This window comes from Syngnathus leptorhynchus, chromosome 5 (genome assembly GCF_054491065.1).
Source record: "Syngnathus leptorhynchus isolate UIUO chromosome 5, UIUO_Slep, whole genome shotgun sequence".
Taxonomy (NCBI): domain Eukaryota; kingdom Metazoa; phylum Chordata; class Actinopteri; order Syngnathiformes; family Syngnathidae; genus Syngnathus; species Syngnathus leptorhynchus.
This window is the reverse complement of record NC_141199.1, coordinates 13,313,461-13,334,625: the sequence shown is the minus strand read 5'-3', so window position 1 is coordinate 13,334,625 and position 21,165 is coordinate 13,313,461. Positions and strand designations below refer to the sequence as shown.

General features: G+C 41.7%; 1 protein-coding gene across 1 annotated transcript in view; it reads left to right on the top strand.

The window, feature by feature from the left end:
* Nucleotides 1–21,165, top strand: part of grin2bb (glutamate receptor, ionotropic, N-methyl D-aspartate 2B, genome duplicate b) — a 47,804-nt gene that overhangs the window by 3,136 nt on the left and 23,503 nt on the right. The window contains exon 3 of the mRNA XM_085911547.1: nt 6,977–7,651. Within this exon, the coding sequence (XP_085767673.1) occupies nt 6,977–7,651 (675 nt within the window). The remainder of the gene's footprint in view (nt 1–6,976; nt 7,652–21,165) is intronic.

The window sequence follows — 21,165 nt, the reverse complement described above, 5'->3', positions numbered from 1 at the left end:
TTTTTATTCTACCTCCCTACACCTCGTCATGTGTGACTGTGATAGGAGGAGGAAGAGCTAAGAATAGAGAGGAGGGGGCCCGATGCTGCGATGCCGCCTCTACCCACGCTGCTGCGCTCCTTGGCGTGCTGCTCAAACGCCGCTCGCCTCCCCAGATCTGCACCACAGATCTGCAATGTGTGCAACACAAGTGATTTTTTTTTTCTCGTTCCGTTGCGCTCTCTCTCTTTCCCAGACGCTACAGCCTTTTTTTTTTTGGCGTCCTGGTTGTGAGTGACAACGAATAACACGATCACAAATTCCATCAAGAACTGCCACTTTGCATGCCGCGTCTTTTAACGCTCCTTTGACGCTTTTCCACACAGATGGAACAAAAGAGAAAGATGAGAAGCGTGAGCTGAGCAAAGGGTTGAAGTGCGAAGATGAAAAAGGGAGCTGTTGGGTGAGAGCGGAACAAGACCCAAGCGATATTGGATGGCACGGTCCTCCAAACGCTGAACAGAAAATAGATATGAGGATTCACAAGAAAGCGTCGAACTCTGCGGACGCGTCTCCCTCGTGGGAATCGAAGATGGAGGAACATGATCTGATTGGAAGCTTCTGAAAGTAATTGGCTGAATTGCAATCAATAGCTGACCTTTAATGGGGAGCTAGCGAAGAATGCCAGTCAACAATTGTTTGACCTGTTGGACGCTGCTGGAGCTCACTTCAATTCACTTCACTCACAAGTGTCAGACGTAATTAGTATTTTTTTTTTTTTTAAGAAGCTTCAAACTGTTCAAACTAGTCTCAGTTGTGAGGAGTGTCAAACTACAGGAATTACTCATTATGTATTCAAATCAGTCTCCAATAATTGAATGTAAACAATTGGCACTTCCGCAGGCACGTAAGCTAACAGTCAGCATCTACGTGCCGATATTTTCTTTAGCTAAGCTAATGCAAATGAACAGCTGTATCTGTGCCACCACCTGTTCCTGTTAATATGTCCTTCTTAGAAACACATTGGCAACTGTAGGTTGTCGCATCGGGGATTTTCAAAAAGCAGAAAGCTGCAGACTGGCACGGCTCTTTCCTTGCAGGAGTGACACAGCTGCAAAAGGAAAGAGCGGCGGTTGTTAGCGAGTTCCCGGGCGTCTTGAAGATGCAGGGCACAGGGGTTCACTGGTCAGGAGGAAGGCTAAAAGTGAGCAGTGCTCTCTTCAAGGGGGCAAGTAGCAAGCATGGAAGGTGGGGCTATGTGATGTCAAGTCAAACTGATCAAAAGTTAGCAAAAAAATATATATCATATGGCATCACATATTCTTTCCCTTTTGTTAGGTGAGAACATGGAATTTATCTCACCACTCTCAAGACTGATTATGAGTGAGCATCCTTTGACGAGATGGAGGCAAGCAAGCGTTTTTAATGGAACCAGGTCCCATTACAGTGAACTAATGAGTACACTAACGGAAAAATGACAATTTGATAGAGAACCTCTTCCGTACTTTTTCTGCTCCTCTTTCCATCCTAATGGGCACTCAGTCGATACAATGCCATTAGAAATGTGAGATTTGGTTCATCAACAGTCGATGGTGGCTTGGATGAGTCTTCCGCGGTGTTCGGTTTTATTTTGTGTTATTGTGTAACTATTTTTATAAGCCTGAAAAAAAAACTTTACACCAATCCAACATGACTAATCAACAATGAATTATATACAACAGATACATACAAGAATAATTGAAAAATGGCTCAATGCTAGTTTCGTGTGAAGACCTTGTCCTGAGGGACAGCCCCGGAAATAATTAGCATCAATTTAACCGCAGCAGCACATTTTGAATATATTGAAGTTCCTGGGCGTTCTCCCCAACGACACGTCCCAAAGAACAAGATGTGTCCCACAGTACGTGTGACGTCTCTCTGAATAAAAATCTGTCCATCTCTTCAGCCAAACATCATTCAGAACACAGCTGCTCCGACCTGAGCCGGCCACCAAATTTTAATGGGCCAAGACAGCGTTACTGCTTCTGATTGTGTATTTTGTATTTTTCATATCTCATGCAGAATAACTGAAAAAAAATATTTGTTCAGATAGCTGACTAGAAACCAACAAGGGCTCTCTTGACATATTAAACATACAGCAGAAGTGGGCAGCATATTGTTTAGCTTCGAAACGATGATGGCCGGGACCCTCCGAGGGTCAAGCGGCCCTCGTTTCCGTCGAGGGAAACGTCTCTCAATTGCTAACTTAATTCCAGAGCAGCAGATATACTATAAGCTCGGTGGAATAAATGACTTCAATGAAGTAATGAAGACCCCAGGGAATAGATGGGCCCTCAACCTTTCCCCCATCCCTTAACGTGTGTGTGTTTCGTTATCACGCCGCTAGCGCTATCTATGTGAGCGAGCGTGTGTATCCGCACTGCCTCGTCTCGTCTATTTGCCTGAGCCGAAGAGAGCAGATTGTGTTATTTAAAGAGCCGAGGCAGCATTGGAGATGTGGAGTGTGTCTCATTAGCCAAGAGAGGATTCTTGACCTGGCAAAAGTGCACATAATCATAAGAACTTTGTCAGTGAAGTAATGTTCCCCCCTTTTTCTGGCTTGTCGACAAGATGCTAACTGTTGCTAACGCCATAATGGCTCATTTTGAACACCACCTGTATGTTAAGTATCGGTTGAACATAGAGTGTGATGGGGATTCATTTTTAGCCCTAAAGTTTCACGACTCAGACCAGACCAGTTTAGTTCACAACATTTGAGTGTTTATGGTCCTTTTTTTGTAGCTGTGTATTAAATCATTGCAGTCATTGTTATACATAATAGCCTCGTACCAATTAATGTGTTAGTAGTCCATTTGTAAGAGCAGGTGATAAAATATTTAAATATTGCAAACACAATTTATTTGCTGATTTCAAAACAGAGCCGCCGGCCGGCCGGCCGGAGGAAATAAAAGAGCGGCTATCGTCACAAAACAGTCACAGTTAAAGCAAAACAAAAAAGGGTTGCGGACTGAATGTTCACTCAGATGGCGTCTCGCACGATGGCTGTGTTTTGTGTGATATATGAGGTCCGTTTTCAGAGAATCAAAAAGCCTGTTCGCTAATTGTGTTTGGAGGCGTTACAACTGTAAGCTCTGACTGTATTCATCAATTTTTTTTTATTCCTCCAGTTGACAACTCGATTAGAAAGTGTTTTTTTTAATACTCGTGACAACCTGTCTTTCCAGTCTGTGATTTAGTTGTCATGGTCTATTGCATAAGTGGGCAACTTTGCACAAGGTTTTGGCATACGTTCCGTCACTTTGACTTTTTGAATTGATTAATTACAGAGGCTGCAAATAGAAAATGTCTTGACTTCCATTCCTCATGCAGGGATGGAGTCATTACAGCCGCATGACATCACATTACCTGACTGAGCGCTGCCGAGTCGTGCGCGACACGCAGTGTCATTCACAAAACATGGCACTGGGATTTTGTTGTAGTTTGGATACTACTGATGAAATCTTTTCTTTGATCGTTTTTATTTTGTATTTTTCTTTTTGAGCCAGCACACAAAAAGTTTTTCCATCCAAATTATTAAGATGTAATTAAATACAAATAGAAAGATTTGGTGGCTAAATATTCTCTCAACTGTGTGTGAATGTGAATGAGAGTCAAATAATAACGATAATAAAACAACATTTGAACCAAATAACGCATCAACAAATCCATGTTTTATGCCCTTTATTAATTCCTGTTATTTCTGTGTTTCTGCACTTCAACATAATGAGGACCTCTTGGGCGATACAATAAACAAACCAACGTGTCTTGTTAGTGGAATAATAATAGGCATGATCAACGGCTGCCGATTGACCTATTAAGAATGTTAAACGGCATTGATGAACGTTTCTGAATTATTGGGGGACATGCTGTGACACCATGTGAAAATACCAAATGCTGTCGACTCCTTCTAATCTCTCCTGTGAGATGTTTAGAAAGGTTTTTCATAGATGTGACATTATTCAAAGTGCTCCTTGAAATCATTTATTATATATAAATGATTTGGCCTGTTGTCAGTAAGCTGAGATGACACACGTGCCGCCTTTAACTGCAATTGACTGCCCACTTAATGTAAATAGATACGCCCGTCAATTTGTGTTATCCGCATTGCCTTTCACGCGCCGTACTGTAATGCGCAGCCCACCGCCTCAAATCTCGAGGGATATCGTCGAGGCCGATTATGAGCGCCTACGTGCGTTTGAATCTGGAGGTGCGTTCCGTCTGAAAATCTTCTTCTGGAGTTTATGCACTTTTCATCTTCAGAAAAACAGACTAATGATCTTTTTTGTTGAATTAAAATCCATTTCCAAAGATTTGGTTTTTTACAATGGAAAGTCAAGTTTAGTTATATTTGTCAGTAAACAATACAAAATAATCAATTGGTTAATGAACACTAAAGGGGGGGGGGGCGTTTGTAATGCAAAACAAAATGTTATCCAATTTTTCAATGAATTGATTAAATAACTGATATAATAATCAGTTCTAAAATATTTGGTCGTGGCTATTCTAACTGTATGCCAGCAACCTATAGTGAGAAGGAGGAGCTATTGCACATAATTAAGCTGTATAGATTTTTTGGGGATGGTTTTCCAAAACATTTTAATCTATAAAATACGTGCCTTTGCTCAATACATGTTGGTAATATGTCAAACGTGCAGTATTTGACTCAGACGAACAGTCCAAAGCTTGATGGATCACGCAAAATATTTATCGGCAGGTCGACGGAGAGAGCTTCCCTCCCCATTCCGTTGGCGGTTTGGGCCATTTGATAAACTTCCTCGATCTGTTTCTTTTTTTTGTAAACATTAGGTGTGAGACAACTCATGGCTGTACCGTGGCACGTACCATTTCTTCATATTGTGCAAACTGAGGGCTAAGATGTCAAATGACAGACGCTTGACCTTCTTCATGAAGCGTTGATACTGTGCTCATGCATCAGTTTGCCCATGAGAAGCTTTGAGTTGACCGCATTTTGCTACGATTGTGCTATTGTGCATCTGCCGCTCACTTTTGAATGCTGCTGCTCCATATGTGACTCTAATTGCCGCGTAAATCCTGTCAGCGTTCATCAAGCGAGAGGTCTCGACTCGCCGCAGGGTTGGATGTCTGCGAGTTAAATGATCCACTTGTGACACCCGCCATTTAAAAGGTATTAATTAGGACGTCCTTTATGGCAGTGGAGATGTTGTATGGTACTGATTAGTCCAAATGGGCCAACAGCACCTATGTCAGCCTCCATCGCGCCTGTAGCTCTTTCTGGAGATTCATTTTTAATGTGAGCTACACTAAAAGGCGGAGCGCTGGCTCATCTCGATCTGAAATGTAGTACAGTACAATTCTTAATAGACAGCTTTGTATTTGCGCCGGCAAAGTGCCACCCAAAATAAGAAATAAAATAACGCCTTATCGGGCGAGGACATGCGAGGCGTTGCGGCTCACAAGTTGAATCTTCCTGTCCATCACCGTGTTGGGCGAGCACATTTGAATTGTTACTATGGCAACAGAGCACGACTGTTACACATACCAATTCAAATGGGTGACTGTCGCTCTGTGTTCTTGTCATCTTGTCTTTGATTTATTTGTATTTTTTTTGGAATAGCTTCTTTCATTTGACCTGGCTCTGTGAATTCACATCCTTTTCCCACATGCTGCCATCATATACTTTTTTTTATTGAAGTAATCCGAGCGTCCTCCTTTAACCCTGTGTTCTTCTTTTTTCGTCATCATGCTTTCCATGTCCTCTTTTCGACAAATTTTCGCCTGCTTTGTGTCGCCCCTCGGCAGCTCTTTCCCGATACATCTTCAGGGTTTCTTCTTGCCGTTTCTTCTTCCACCTCCATCTCTCTTTGTGGATGTCTCTATTTATTCTCTCCTCTGCTCTCTGCTGCCTTCCTCCCACTCGCTTCCTCCTCCTCCTTTTCTTTCTCTCGCTTGGCTTGGGTCTTCGTGGAGAATTTAGCTAGTTTACAATTACAATATGCATCTGTCATTGAGATTGACTCATCTGTAGTTATCAGACCTCCTATACTCTCGATATAAGAGTCAAACTTCCAAGTTGGGTCCAAAGCCAGTAATCAGGGGGTATAAGGTCATCCCAAATAGTCCAAAATCCCCCAAATCCAAATCCAATTTCCAATGTCAGCTAAGCAAGGCGGTAGGGACTTAGAAAGCAGGTCAAGCAGCCGGCAGAGATCGGGAGAACAGGCATAGTCGGAGATCGGGTTGGTCCAAAAACAGGTTCAGAAAAACATCTGCAGTGGGAAATGCTGCTAAAAAGCAGGCAACAAGTGAGAACAGCGACGCTGCTCATGAGCTGTGTCAAGCTAAACTCGCCCATAGCCAATAAAGACAATCTAGTCTAATACCCATCCATATTGTAATCATATTTATGCATGCAAACACACTTGGAGCTGTAAGAAAAAAAACTCAGCATTATGTTCCCAACAAGCTATGACTAATAGCGTTTCTCTCTGCCTGTCACCTCCCTCTCCACTTACGTTTAGTCTCTTGAACACCCCCCACCACCACCACCACCCTGTCTCCTTTGATGCTCCACTGTGCTGCTTTTTGTGTGGTGGCTAATAAGGAGCTGTAAATAATAGTAATAATAGGAAATAATAGGTCTGCGCTCCACTTTAGTCAGGCTTGGAGGAGGAAACAACTGAGAGGAGGAAACGTGTGTGGAGGAGGTTAATCAAAACATTAAATAGGTGGAGTTGGTAAAAGAGAGGCCCCCTTGTGTCTTATTAGTAACCCAGCTGACTTTGGGCAAGAGCATCCTGGACTAGTAGTCACCAGTCATTCACAAAGCACATCATTGCCTTCAGTCAGTTCAGATTTTTTTTAAAAGCAGTGTCTTTTTTTTATTACGTTTGATGAGCTAAATGTTTTTTCCGAAGCCCGCTGTGTGTTTGGATACGGTCTTAATAACAGCTATTCTTTTTTTGTCTCCTTCCTGCAGGGACGGCATTTACACTCCTCCACAATGCTCGTCAGCCTCCCCCCGTCTCCCGCCTGTCCTCGGGAAGCGCACCTTCTCTCCGCCTCCTGCCCCCATCGTCCTCCTGTTGTAACCCTAAAACAGAGATCACGTCACCCAAATGCTCAGCCGCAGCTGCTCCTGCTCTTTCTTATACTTTTAGCGCTCCTGCAGCCCGTCTGCGGGGCTCGGGGCAGAGGGGGAGGTCCAGGTTCAGGACCAGGAGGCGCTCCAGGAGGGCAGGGTGGCCCGAGGGGAGGCAGCACCCAGCGCGGCGTTGTCATCCCTCCTCATTACTCCCCCGGGCCGCAGGTTCTTCCCCCAATCAACCCCAAACTCATCAGCTCCCTCAGCATCGCCGTCATCTTGGTCGGGAACTCTAGTGAAGTGGCCCTGGGGGTGGGACTTGAGAAAGAGGACTTCCTGTACATCCCCTACCCACCAAAGGTGGAGGTGGTCACCATGAACGAGACCGATCCAAAGAGCATCATCAATCGGATCTGTACCCAAATGTCCCGGAACTCTTTGCAAGGCGTGGTTTTTGGCGACGACACGGACCAGGAGGCCATCGCTCAGATCCTGGACTTCATCTCGGCCCAGACTCACATTCCCATTTTGGGCATCCGGGGAGGCTCTTCCATGGTCATGGCTGCCAAGGTAGGACGGCTCATCAGTTTGGTCTCACTCGGCACCAAAACCCAAACACATTATCGGTCAAATTTGCTTCCAAATGGCGAGTTGTGATATAGTTTGTTAGAAATCTGTTTGATTTTATTTCAATTAACCTAAGCTACGTGCTTAATTTCACATTGACTATCATGGCAGCATTTGAAATGACCACACACACACACACACCAAACAAAAAGAGAGCACACGCTGTAGTTCAAATACCCTCGGCCACAGGAGAAATGAACACTTTGAAATACAGTGTCAAAAAATAATAACTGTGTTTTCATTCCCACTGTTCTTTCAGTCTTGTAATATTGAACAAGTGTTTATGCAGCCTCCTGTGATTAGCATTGACTTGCCTTGTTAAACCTTTTTTCAGCCTTTGTACGCTCGCTTACACATATGCACACCGATACAATACCGGATCAATGTCGTGAACACGGTTGGCATGGTAACTATTTTCTTATATATATTTTTTTAGACTGACTGTATAGACGTAGTTACGGGTAAAGGAGGAAGGAAACATTATTTCTTGGTCTGACAAAAGCAGTCCCCGGAGGAGAAAAGGGAAAATAAGGAAAAGAAAAAGCTGCTTGGTCGCTGGAGGGCAATGACGCCGCTACAAGACTTTGATCAGATGAATGAATACACTGAAATGTATCATAAAAGAGAGGTAGAAATATGATTGAAAATAGATGAGCTATTCTGGGCCCCATAACTATGAAAACAGATGCGTTTTGTAACATCCCCTCTAGATTCCCAACCACGGGATCTTGGACTATTTGCTACCAGAGAGCACAGACACCATTTAATTATTTTTTTTAATCAGTTTGAAAAAAGTTTTTTTTTTTTAAAATCAGTTTGAAAAAAAAAAAGATTTTTAATCAGTTTGAAAAAAAAAAAGTATTGTTTTGAAAATCGGGTTGCCTTTGTCAAAACACACGATTGATGACATCTGTCACTTATTTGTTGTTTTCCCTCAAGGCACTGTGATTTCTCAATAATTGAATTAGAGGCACAAAACGAGGTCAGAGTCCAGATCATTATGGCGTACTGTCAAGTCATAATGACTATATCAACCAATGTGATGAATGGATTTTTTTCCATCTTGTAAATTGGCCCCTTAAAGACTGCAATACAGTCAACACTGAAGGCCGTCTCAAATGTTATTTTTGTTTTGTTTAACCGTCGTATTATTTCAGTCAGAACTTTAGGCTACAAGTACTATACGTGCTTTGCAATTGGCTGGCGACCAGTCCGGGCGACCAGTCCGGGGCGTACCTCACCAAAGTCAACAGAGAAAGGCGCCAGCTCACCCTGATCCTAATGAGGATGAGTGCTGTAGAAAATAAATGGATTTGTCAGCAGTAAATAATGCATGTACTTTCCATTCCTCATCAGGCCACCAATATTATGTCTGTCATTATTTGACTCCACATTACTCTCAAATCATTTTTCAGCCAGCTTTTATGGAGAGCTAGTTGGTACATGCATCAATATCTCAGCAATTTGATTTCTATTTAAAAACATTGATTGCACACAGGCTCACCTAATAGGCAAGAAAGGCAGATGCAAAAGGTGCCGTGAACTCAAGGGGGCGCCCAAAATTAATTCCGTATAATTAAATTCATATGAACATAATTCACAGAAAAAAAGCATGGACATTGAGGCACGGATTCAAATTATTTTGGTTTACCCAATAAAATGAGATGTCGCAATAGCAAATCACCGGCGTGGTTTGTTTGTATAAAACTTTTTCCCTCGGCTGCACGTGTTCTTTTGCAATGTTTAAATAGCCCGTGCCCATTCTCTGTAGACATGGCAAGGCCACGCAAACAATACCACGGCAAGCTTGATTTTCCTCTCCAGCAGCCTATTTATAATGAGCAAGTGCGTCATTGACAGATGCAGGTAGGCCCAATCTGCACTAAACAAGTTGCACATTTCCATTTAGCCATGAGCTTCCTTGCGTCGTTATTGGCAGAACAGGACGACGGCGTCGGCCTGGGCTCGCACTCGACTTTGGCTCTGGAGACTAATGAGGTCTTCCAGATCTATTGTGGGGACGTAAGCTGTGTTCCTCGCCTCTGTTTTGTGTGTATGCTCATTGCTGCTGCCGAATGATAATAGCCTTGTGCCTGCCTGTGTTTGGGGAGATTATAGTCAGGGTTTTCAGTATATATATAAGATATAGTATAAGAATGCAGGGCATCGGGAAAAATCTTTCACCGCATTTGATTTTGGTTGCATGGTTTGGCTTCTCCACGCGGCCTGCCGTTACTTTTAATTATGCAGGAGGGCTTACAGTTGCTGCATGTTAAATACTAATCTCTCACGGGGTGAAAAAGTGTCTGTCAGGTGGTCGATAGGGAACGTGGGGTGAATCGGCATCGTACAACTGAATGAAAGTGCCATTAAAAATCCGCTTTCTGGCACACACGTATAATCCTAATTGTCGCCGAACGCTAAGTCGATGGGTGTTATGGGAAAACAAAAAAGGTGAGCCTTCATCTACTTGAATTATCTGCATAAAAGTAACAATGAAATACTTTGGCTTGATTTTTTTTTTCATTCCAAATTCTCTTTAAAAAAGCGGATACAGTAAAATTTGATGTTATTATTATACATCAATTGCACATCAAATCTTAACAACGGAAATAACATTTGAACCATTTGACAGATACAGCAAACAAGATCGTTAATTTCTGTTACAATATAATGTAGAAGTCTTCCTGAACATAAAAAGATGTGGTGGGCCACAACTGGCCCTCGGACCTTGAGTTAGACACCGATGGCATGGAATAACACCAGCAGGGTCCAATAACAAGAGTAATAGTCATGTGCATATTGCACGAAAAGAAAATGAGTCGTCTTGTGAAGCATTCAGACAAGAAAATGAATCATCATTGTGAGTCCAGGGCATCTGTAATGCACGAGATGTTTGTCATCCATTTCACACGTCACCGAGATGGGTCTGTCTCGTCGATTTGTGCGCTGTCATTGTGACAAAGATGCTCCATACATCAAAACAAGACGATTGATGCTGTTGCTTGTGAGCGTCAACGTAGTAGTAGCACTCCGGCATCTCTTTTAATTGGAAGGAACAACTCTGCCACTCTCAGTCCAAGCGTTCTATTCATCACCTTAATTGGGCATTTGGTATTGTCTTTATCACTTCATTCGTCGTCACTCTAAAATAACATAAAGCAAATTATTCAGTGTTGAGGCTTAATAAACGTTTGGAAAGGCCGTTGTTCTGTCAGAGAGAGAGAGAGAGAGAGAGAGAGAGAGAGAAGAATAAAAAAAGAGTGCTCACAGTAATTTTGACATGTTTCATCAACAAAAGCCCGAGGTGGTTCTCTGTCAGTACACTGAGGAGGAAACTATGTCAGGTGGGCATCAACATCACAGCATATTTTTTTTTTCCCTTGTCATATGTCTTGTTTCATTTTAAGGATCCGTTTTAACTGCACTCCGCTTAAAATTAAGTGCTGTGTTACGTTGAAAATGAAACACAGTGAGGCCTTCAAGGGGTGATGCAATCTGTTGCCGGTTAGAATTAGATTTTTTTCTTTTTTCGCTCAACTTCCAAGTAAACCGACTTGGAGATTTTTTTAGATCTCTGGCTCTCTCTCTCACAATCTTGACACTTCCACACATGCAGCTAGTGACTTGCACCTCCTTAAGTACACAATAAAATGTGAGCCCCTCCCCTTGCCTTGGTCTTACCCCATTATGAATCCACTTCATCGGTGTTTGTGCGGCGGGAGCGTGGTCTGCCTGACTGATTTTGGAGATCACAGGCGACGTGACGCCGTTGCACCCGGTTACAGCTCGTAAGACTGTTTTTTTGTTTTTTTTTATCTCCCCTCATGCGGCCATTTAACATTCCAGCATATGAAACCTAATGATTTCACTCATCTTATTTCCTCATGTGGGAATAATGTCAAGCTTTTCAGAAAGGAAAATAATAGCGGTCATCTTGATCACTTTTGATTCCCAATTAGTTGGAGACAAAACCGGCATGTATCGATTACTGACCCTTGTCGCACTCGATAAATATCATTTATAGTCTGAGGAAGGACCTTTAGTGGCCGGCTGACTTATGAGGCTTGTCAGTCAAGCTCCTTCCCGTCGGCTGAGCGAAATCTCTTTCTTTAAATAACTCGGCAAAGGGACAGACAATCCGGCTTCCAAGACAGGAAACGCCACAGTGACCTTCCTTGGTTTATAGAGGATTTTATTTCAAAACATCCAAACTACATTTTGATATTGAGCTGGTGACGCAGCTTCTCCCAACAGGCTTTTCCCCTAGATGAACAATAATTGAACTTTCTTGTTTTGATTACCTTTTTTTTTTCCACAGCAGTCCTTTAGTTGTGATTTTTTTTTCCATTTAGTTTCATTTCTATTTATCACTAGTCTCAAGGGCCCACGTGACTGCAAGTTAAAGTATTGCATGACAATTTAACCGAAACGACTGTATACTGGTCATGAAGTCATCTTATGGTGCTCTTTGGGAATGCGGAAGATGAAAGCAAAGTGTCAGATAAAAGATTTGAAGATAAAAGATGCTTGCGGGTGTAAAGAAAAAAAATTCAATGGGATGATTTTCATGCTTTTGCATCAGGCTGAGAGGGCCGGTAAATGGGGGAGACAGCCGGCTCTGAGTATTTAATTCCGAAAGGTCATGTTAGCTCTAAATGCAATGGGGGAGAGGGTGGGGGGGATGCTTTTATTCATCGCTCAGACTTGTGGAACTTGTTGAGCAGAGAGAAAGGTGCATAAGAGGGTGTTTAAAAAAGAAAAAAGCAGAAACAACAATTTGGGCACACGAGATTTTTTTTAACAATATTAACAAGTCCATAACGAGGCTCTTTGAATGGTAGCAGAATGTTATTAGTTATGTGGCTGCACATTTGGGTAACCATTTATTTCAGTTGTTTAGTTTACATTCATACTCAAAGATAAAAAAAATAATACTGAAAATCATAATTGAGTTGTATCAGGTACACTAATGCAGTGAAAGTTTTTGAATTATTTATCATTTACAACCTAACCCCCCCCCCCCCAAATTGAACAGATATTAGTAGACGTTTTATATACATAAACATGAACTAATCTTCCTGTGGGATTTATATTTGAGTACCACTGAGCTCCAGTATGTCAAATTTGCTGTTTCACATATATCCCTGCATCCCAAAGATGTGTTTGTTTTAACAATCACGCACAGCATGTGAAATGTGTTTGTGACAGCTGCTGAGCATGACTGACATATGGAACTGGCTGGCCATTATATATGCTGACAGTGACGCCCATTGACTGGCACTTCTCACTCACTCTTTCTTTCTGGAAGCACTGACCTCGTTCCAGCTTCACTCCCACGATCTTTATATCGTTATATATAGTTATATATAGTTATATATAGTTTGTATGAGTGTGTGATAACAGCCTCTGAGATGTGCTGTGACACTGCAGCTGTTCTCCACTGCAGACTATCACACGCAGTCACATTTAGTCAACACTCCTTTTCCTACTTGCTGTCCTTAATTTTCCATTCTGTTTCTGCGAATTCCACCCTGTTCACTCTCATTCTCTCCTCCAGTATCTTTACGCCACATCTTTGTCTGCAGCCGCTCTTCTCTCTAATCTCCCTTTTTTTTCCCCCCAGCCTCCTGCTTGGCATCAAAGTAAGCCCTGCTCCTCGACAGGCGCCAGCTCACACGGCTTATATTCTTTGCCATTTCAACGGGAAAAAAAGTTTATAGTAAGAAATGTTTAGGATTTTTTTTTATTGCCATAGCAGAATCAATCAGTGACAGAGGGCACAGCAACCTAAAAGCTATTTATTTAAATTTGGGTATTACATTAGGTGATATACACCAATATGATACTCAGAGTGACGGAAATCAACATAGCTTTACAAAATATTTTTATGAACAGACATGCAAATAACTTTTAGGGATTAATTATTTGCACTGATTCAGAATTTGTCCTTGTTTTTCATCAAAGTAATAAAAATAACCATCATCATAGTAAAATTAGGCTAGAAACAGTTTTTTTCTGAGCTATGAATTACAATGCATTTTAAAATCCGTATTGCGCAAGGTTTAGAGCTCAAAAATGTCTGACTGCTATTTTTGCAGCTCTCGTGATGTTCAGGAACATTTCTTTGCAATAACAACTGAAACTTTTGAGTCATTCACGCAGCTCTGTCACACCCCTCATGCCCCCCCCCCTACCACAATAAACACAGCGAGGACTTTATGTATGGTCCACATCTGTCAACCGCGGTTAGTTTGTGCTAGTTATATTCAGCGTAAGCCTGATCATCGGCATGTTGACATCGGTGGTCTCGGGCTGAAGAATGTCATCATCAATGAGCAAATACGTGGAGAGATTTCCCCCCTGCGGCCAAATTTTGAGTGGGTAAAATCAGCTATAAATGCGTTTTCCCAAGGGGGGGGTCAACCAACAGTCTCGTAATTGGCCCATCATGGTCGACCTCAAGTGTTTTATTGACTGTTATTGCGCTCATATGTGTCGGCCCGCCGCCGTCGTTCGCAAATGCCAGCGCGATGATATTTTTACCCATATACAGTGCAACAGAGTATATATATTTTTTTCCCACACACTAATGGCATCTTTAGCACGGCCGTTTCCATGGGAACCGAGTTGCCACGGAAACACTGCATGTCTCTTTGAATTAGAAACGTCTCCTCCTATCCCCTCACGCCGTCCTGTCTGTCCCTCTTTCACTTTTCGCCATCTTGACTCGTACCTAGTTGACAGGCCAGCTGCTGTCAGTCACAACCACTTGAGGAAGACGTAAACCCCCCCCCCCCCCTAAAAAAAAAAAGGCAAAATGGAGGAAAAGTATCCAACTTGTGTTGCATTTGTATTTTCCATGAACATAGAATAAGCTTGAGAGAGGCTAGGGGTGTTTTTTCATCAAGTTGGAACAGGAGGAATGACACCAAAAGATACGAATTGAAGAGCGGGAAGGTTGAAAAGTAGATGGAGGGGAGGAGAAGGGGAGAGGGGGGGGGGGTGACATATATGACAAGGTGGGATGGAGACGGCTGATGAAAAGGATGATTGATTCTCTCGTATCAGTAACCACGCTACCACACTTATCCTGATTTCATCCAATTCATTTATTTTCATGTTGCTTGTGTGCAGCCAAGAGGAGATAAGCACGTGAGGGGAAGAAAATGAGCAGGAGCCACCAGTGAATGGAGTTATGTCGGGTGAGCTTCCAAATGAGAGCTTGGAGGGGGGATCACATTCATCCCCCAGGTGGTGATGAATTTCTGGAAACACATGAGGGATACGCCGCGAGGAGAGAGGAGGAGGTGAAAAGATGCAGGAAAGGAGAGAAAATCACGTCATGACAAGGTTTTGAACCTTGTGGCTCAAATTGCACCGTGCACTTGACTCCTCTCGCCTCAGGTGTTCAGAGAGACGGATGACATGGATGGCAGACAGGAACAGGAAGGAGGGATGACAAGTACTTGCTTTCCTTTCTTTAATAAAGAGGAAGTCAAGTCAAGATTTCACTTTGGGATATGAATTAAGCAGCAAAAGGTTGCCAGCCAATCACAGCAATCAAATTGAGCACAATTGTAAACAATCGATTTGCTTCGAAGGGGTGAGGGGCAGAAATATCTTGAGGGTGCTATTGGTTTTCCAGCCCCCCCCCCACTATCTCGCTAAAGAGGAGTTTATTTTCTCTTTTCACCGTTTTAACTTGCAGGGGAACCTTTGCCCCCTGGCCAGATTGCCAATGCCAGAGTCCTGCTCGTCAAGCTTAAGCTGTTTTCTATGAACCGGAAAGTAGCCTGCGAAGAATATGATTTGAACAGAGAAAAATGAAAATACAGCACTCCCACTTTTATTTGAGAAATGTTCTCTGTCTGTCGTAAATCATGGATTGACGCCTTTCCGCCACCCTAGAATTTAACAACAAATGCTTTGTCTTACTTGTGAAGCAGAAGTTATGATTTGTGTCACGGAATACGTTTATTGTTATTGCTGATTTTTTCTGTTTAAAAAAAAAACCCTCATGCACTTGGGATATCTTTAGGCTCTTTGACTTGAACTACTACGAGACTGCAGTATGCTGATGAGAGGCGGCATTTTTACACAACGACTTTGTTTTTGCATTTAGTCGAATCAAAGTGCCTGAAGCATAAGTGTGAAAGTGGCTTATTGGAGATCACACAATCCGCCTAATTTAAGATGATTACATGCTTGGAAACTACCATCTTTTTCATGTAAATGTTGAAGCTTAAATGCAAAATATTTCCAACTGCCTTGAGGTGCATTCACAAAGACTGAAACCTTCATTTATGTTAGAAACGGTTTTATCGACTACTAATTATCATCACATTATCAACTGTCATATTCGTGTTCGTGTTAGTATACTAACCAGTTTTTTATCTTTACACCCCCTTCCAAGCTTTCTTTTCAGAGTGGGAAGTGTTGATTGTACTGAAACGCTTAAAAAATGAAATGATTATAACAATTTTGCTTTCTAGAAATCCAAACAATGAGTCATGCTCATGACTAATAGTTTATTTCAATAATGAAAGAAAGTGAAGTACATTGACAATGATATAATATATTTTAATATAATATAATATAAAAATAAAATAATATAATGTTACATAACATAATATAATATAATATAATATAATTTATTCATTGGTTTGAACTTATTCTGGAGTGGGGAAAACAGACATTACAAAAAAAAAAAATGTCCGAATGCGTGTATGATAGAACACACTCAATTCCAAGAAGTGCAGTTGCACTATAGTGCTGAGAGTGTTGGTTTTCATTTCACGTGTGACTAACTGTTATCCAAACTGTTGACGGGGGTGATTTGGATGCGCTTGAATAGAAGCGGGACGAGTAAAGCCTTGACATCATCTCTGACTGTGTGACAAGCTCACCTTCACTACTCGGAGCAAAGCAGAGAATGAGTTCCATGTGGGTGATATCTTCGTCGCTGCACAAATTTGGAATCTTGCAGAATAGGATGACATGTACAAAGACAAGTCAATATGGTATCTATACCTCTTTTTCTTTCTTCCATTTCTGTTTTTCTGAAACAGACATCCAGTTGCAACTGGGTTGCATAGGTCATAGCTAATTGATTGTGCGGCTAGTTTCGATTGGCGCTATCTTTCCCAATCAGTATACACGGCTCCCACGTGTCAGTGATTAATTACCTGCATTGCCGCCAGTGCAAACGAGCATAATCAACTCTTCACGAAGGCGCTTTCCATTAACTGGCGAGGCCAAGGGTAACGCTGAATTGACTCCCCCGCTTGTCTTAGCAGGATTTGCTCTTTTTGAAGGGATTGTTAGTTTAATTCACCCTTTATTGCCATAAGGGAGGGGCTATCTTTATTGAGTTTGAAGACAGCAGAGGGAATAATTTAAGTGTGCTTCCTGTCAATGTACGTTACTGGCATGAATCGAAACACAAAGATACTTTTTTTCAATAAAGAAAAACAAAAAAATAAACATTTTTTCTAGTTCTTTTAAAAGATACTTTACTTTTAACTTTAAGATACTTTGTTGTACTAAGTTCATTCTGTTTCCTTTTTTCAATCACTTTTTGGTTCTTTTATCACAAACAGGGTGTTTTGGTTACATTACCTGACATGTTTCGGCATGAACTTCCGCCTTCATCAGAGTTAAGATACTTTGTTCTAGATAAAACAACAAGATTGTTGCCACTGAAATGAGTTTCCTCCGCATGGTTTGGATTGCCTCTCTTGCAATACGGAATATGTTCTTTTCCATGTTCCATTTCCCTGAAGGGTCCCTGAGAGATGTTTAACTTCTTCATCTACCTCTTTCAGTGTAGTAGGAACACATCTGAATGATGAGAGAAGATCAACACACGTTTAAAATGCACCCCTTGAAAAAGATTGTGTAGAAAGTTGAAAATGTCCTGCCTCAACCAATACAAAAAAAAAAACGTTCTTCTCATTTCAAGCGTTCCTCTTAACAAGCTTTACTTCCCCGTGTAACATTTTGGGCTTGAATGACATCATGTCTCGAGTGTAACAATTGACGATTGAATAGGGCGTTTAATTGCTTCCTTCTCGTGTCACAATGGAGGTGAGTGTTCACTGGTCATTGCACGTTTGTAAATGAGGTTGACACGGTTTCAAGACAAAGAGATTAATTAGCGCTTATTAGGCAGTCAGTTGATTACAAGCCAGTAGTTGGTGACACACAATAGAGGACGTCATGGCTTCTTTTGGAGAGGTAAATAGGAAGCCCCGCTGTGGCATGGACTAGCAGAGACATTGGCAGATAAATGCACAAATCCATCATGCTTTTTTTTTACTTACCCTAAAAGAAGAAATAAAATTGCTTTAAGCGTATTTGAATGATTATACGACTGCAATCCGGATGGCCTATGTCTTGTGAATTTATGATTTTTAGAAAAATGACAAATCCCTTCATGCAGGTTTTTGTTTGTGAATAATTTTGAATGAATAATTTCTGGCCCAATGATATATTTGCTTGTGTATTTGACCAAATATTATTGCTATTTTTAACCAGAGAATTAATTATTGAAATCACACTCAATTGGGGGTGTTCGTAAAGAAAAAAAATCCAGGCCTGCACCTCACAATTGATCACATTTCTAGCATTCAAGTAGTCTATAATCTCTGTATTTAATTTCAATTTCCAATGCTTGATCACATATATTTCTTATTTTTGATATTTGATCAAATATAGTAATCATTAAAAATATCACCCTGTCTTGCATCTAAATGCAAAATGTTCTTGTATCTTGTTTGCATAAAGTATCAGGATTATTCAGGCTTTACTAATGAACAGCCAAACAAAGAACCTCAACTCCAATTGGGTGCTGGACCATGAAATATCTTTACCTAAATTAAAATAATTTGTAACGTCATTCACTCACACACAAACAGAAAACAATTGCACACACCATGTCCTAATTTTTATCGGGTTTAAATGCAGCCCCCAGACACACACACGCGCTCGAGAAACAGTCCCACTGCGGGAGTGAATCATATTCCACCGCTTCGCCAATCATTTCCTGGACAGAAATAGCAACATGTCATTCAATCAGGACATTATAGGATGTTTAAAATGGGATAAATGAAGCTGAGAGTCTTTTGAAACAGGTCATTGATAATTCAACAGATGATTATGAAATTAAAAAACAGTGGGCTACTATGTGTGTGAGTGTGTCACACTGGGAACGATTGACAGCAACGGCTGCGCGCTGACTGTGAGGAGGGGAAGATAGAGGGAAGAAGATGAAAGGAGGCGAAAGACGAGTGTGATGAAGTGGAAAAGCTGATTGTTGCCCAGGCGCTATGCGCACACTGCCGTTTTGTGTGTCACGATGTGAGCGTGTCTGTGAGTTCTTAACATTTGCCTGTGTTGTCAAGCGCTCTCTGTCTCTTTCTCTCTCCCCAATCCGCTCCCACCAGAGCTTGTTGAGCATCGGGCTGATACGTTGCTGTTCCCCTTTGCAAATCTAATTGGAGACAGACTTTCATAGGCATGACATGGAGATGAGTTGCCAAATCCTTTCAGGCCCTCAGCACTGTACAGTGACGCAGCAGGACGATCCCTGACAGTCTTAATGGCTCAAAAAAACTGGGGAAGTAGAACTTGAAAAGCCCGACCTTAAAGTCTTCCTAGCAGATGGATGGTAACGTGAGCAATGATGGTGAATATTAACTTGGTTTGTGGCAATGCTTTTTTGAACATTATGGGCAACTAACTGCGTGCATTGCGGTTAAAAACGGGTATTTGCGCCGTTGTGGATGTGAACACAAACTATGGTTGCGGTGGTTGCTCGCACAAAAGTTGAAACTCTGAGTGATGATTTGTGTACGGTGGCATATTCAGCACGGCAAGACCATTCTGAGTTTAAAAAGCACGTTTGATCTCACTGACGTGAGAATGAAGAGGTGGCAAGATGGAAGAGAATTTTTATTAGCAAGAACCACCAAAGTGACAGAACGTTAATTGGTCACAACTTGCTCCATACTAGCGTAGACTTGAAAGTAAATCAGTGGCAATGACCTGTTTGTGTATATCAGATTGTCTTTACGTACGGATTTAATTATGTCAGTATTGTATCTATTTTGTTGTGTAGAATAAATTTTTTATTGAGTTTCAAGAACACAAGTTGGTTGAGGTAGTCCCAGTTTTGACACCTCAACTGACTTTTGAGCATAGAAGCAAATATTCTGATGGCTCCAAAGGGATGTGGAGGTAAATGGGGAAATATTTGGATCATTCTTACTTGTCCAGACAGATGCATCAGAACTTTCCCCCTCCCCCCCAAAAAAACAACAACAGCAAAACTTTTGGACATTAATCCGTCACACTGAGACATCGGTAGACTTTAAAGCACGGCAGACTTAAAACCACGACACCGCAATAATCCGGTCAGGATGAGACGAAGCAGTGCATTAAAAGGCGTGCGTGGAACAGATCGCTATCACAGTCCCTCGTCTTAGATGTGCTGATGAAAAGGATGCACAGGATCAAGTGTACTTGTGAATCGAAGACGAGCTGCACACTGCATGACAAGAACCATGGCTTTTCTTTCTTTCCATGTCCCATTCATCAGACTCTTGTAACATTTTTTTTGTTGTTTTTCAACTCAATGTCACACAGCTTTTAATTCTTCTTATGGTTATCTCAAATGACCTACCGCCACACTATTGGAGGAACAATCAGGACTGGTAGAGCTAGGATTTTTTCCCCCCTTAGCAAAATAGCAAATAAACACTGTTGGAGAAATGGTAAATGGGAAAAAAAAAATCTGAAACAAGTCAATCGTCTGGCCTGGGGGGGTCCAAGCATTTCATCAGGTGCCAGTGCCCCCCCCCCCCTCTAGCTCCGCCAGTGCAGCACAACTCGTACATTATTTTAGTCTCAATCCTCCAACACATCTGACTAATTCACACATTTTTCAAAAACGTTTTGGAGAAGTGATGCCAGGACCAAAGAAGAGGTTTGTATCCATCCCTGGGAGAGAGTGTATTTTTTGATCATTTAAAATTAGTCTCTTATCCAAATCTGGATTGTTTTGCCTTGGTGAGATCCATCACTCTGCTGAGTACCGTCCTCGTTACGTAAATAAGTTTGTTTCACAAAAATCCATGGCTCGTTTTTCAAATAAATTGAATCCAACCCACTCGTTAGAAGTTTAGTCAAAATGAGGGAGCCGGAAAATGAAGTGACAAACCTCTTAGCTGGCCTCTTCGTATAATTACTGTGCATGTATGCATCTGAGAGATGCGGGGGGGAAAATAGATGGGCTCTAACTGTGCCCTATAGGATTCACACATTTGTGACATGAACTAATGAGGTATAGAACATGAGGCAAAAATGGAGCATACAGAGGAATTGGATAAAAAGGAATAGGGGAGCGGGTCAGAGGTACCAAAGGAAAAAAAAAATGTATCATCAACGCCATTTGA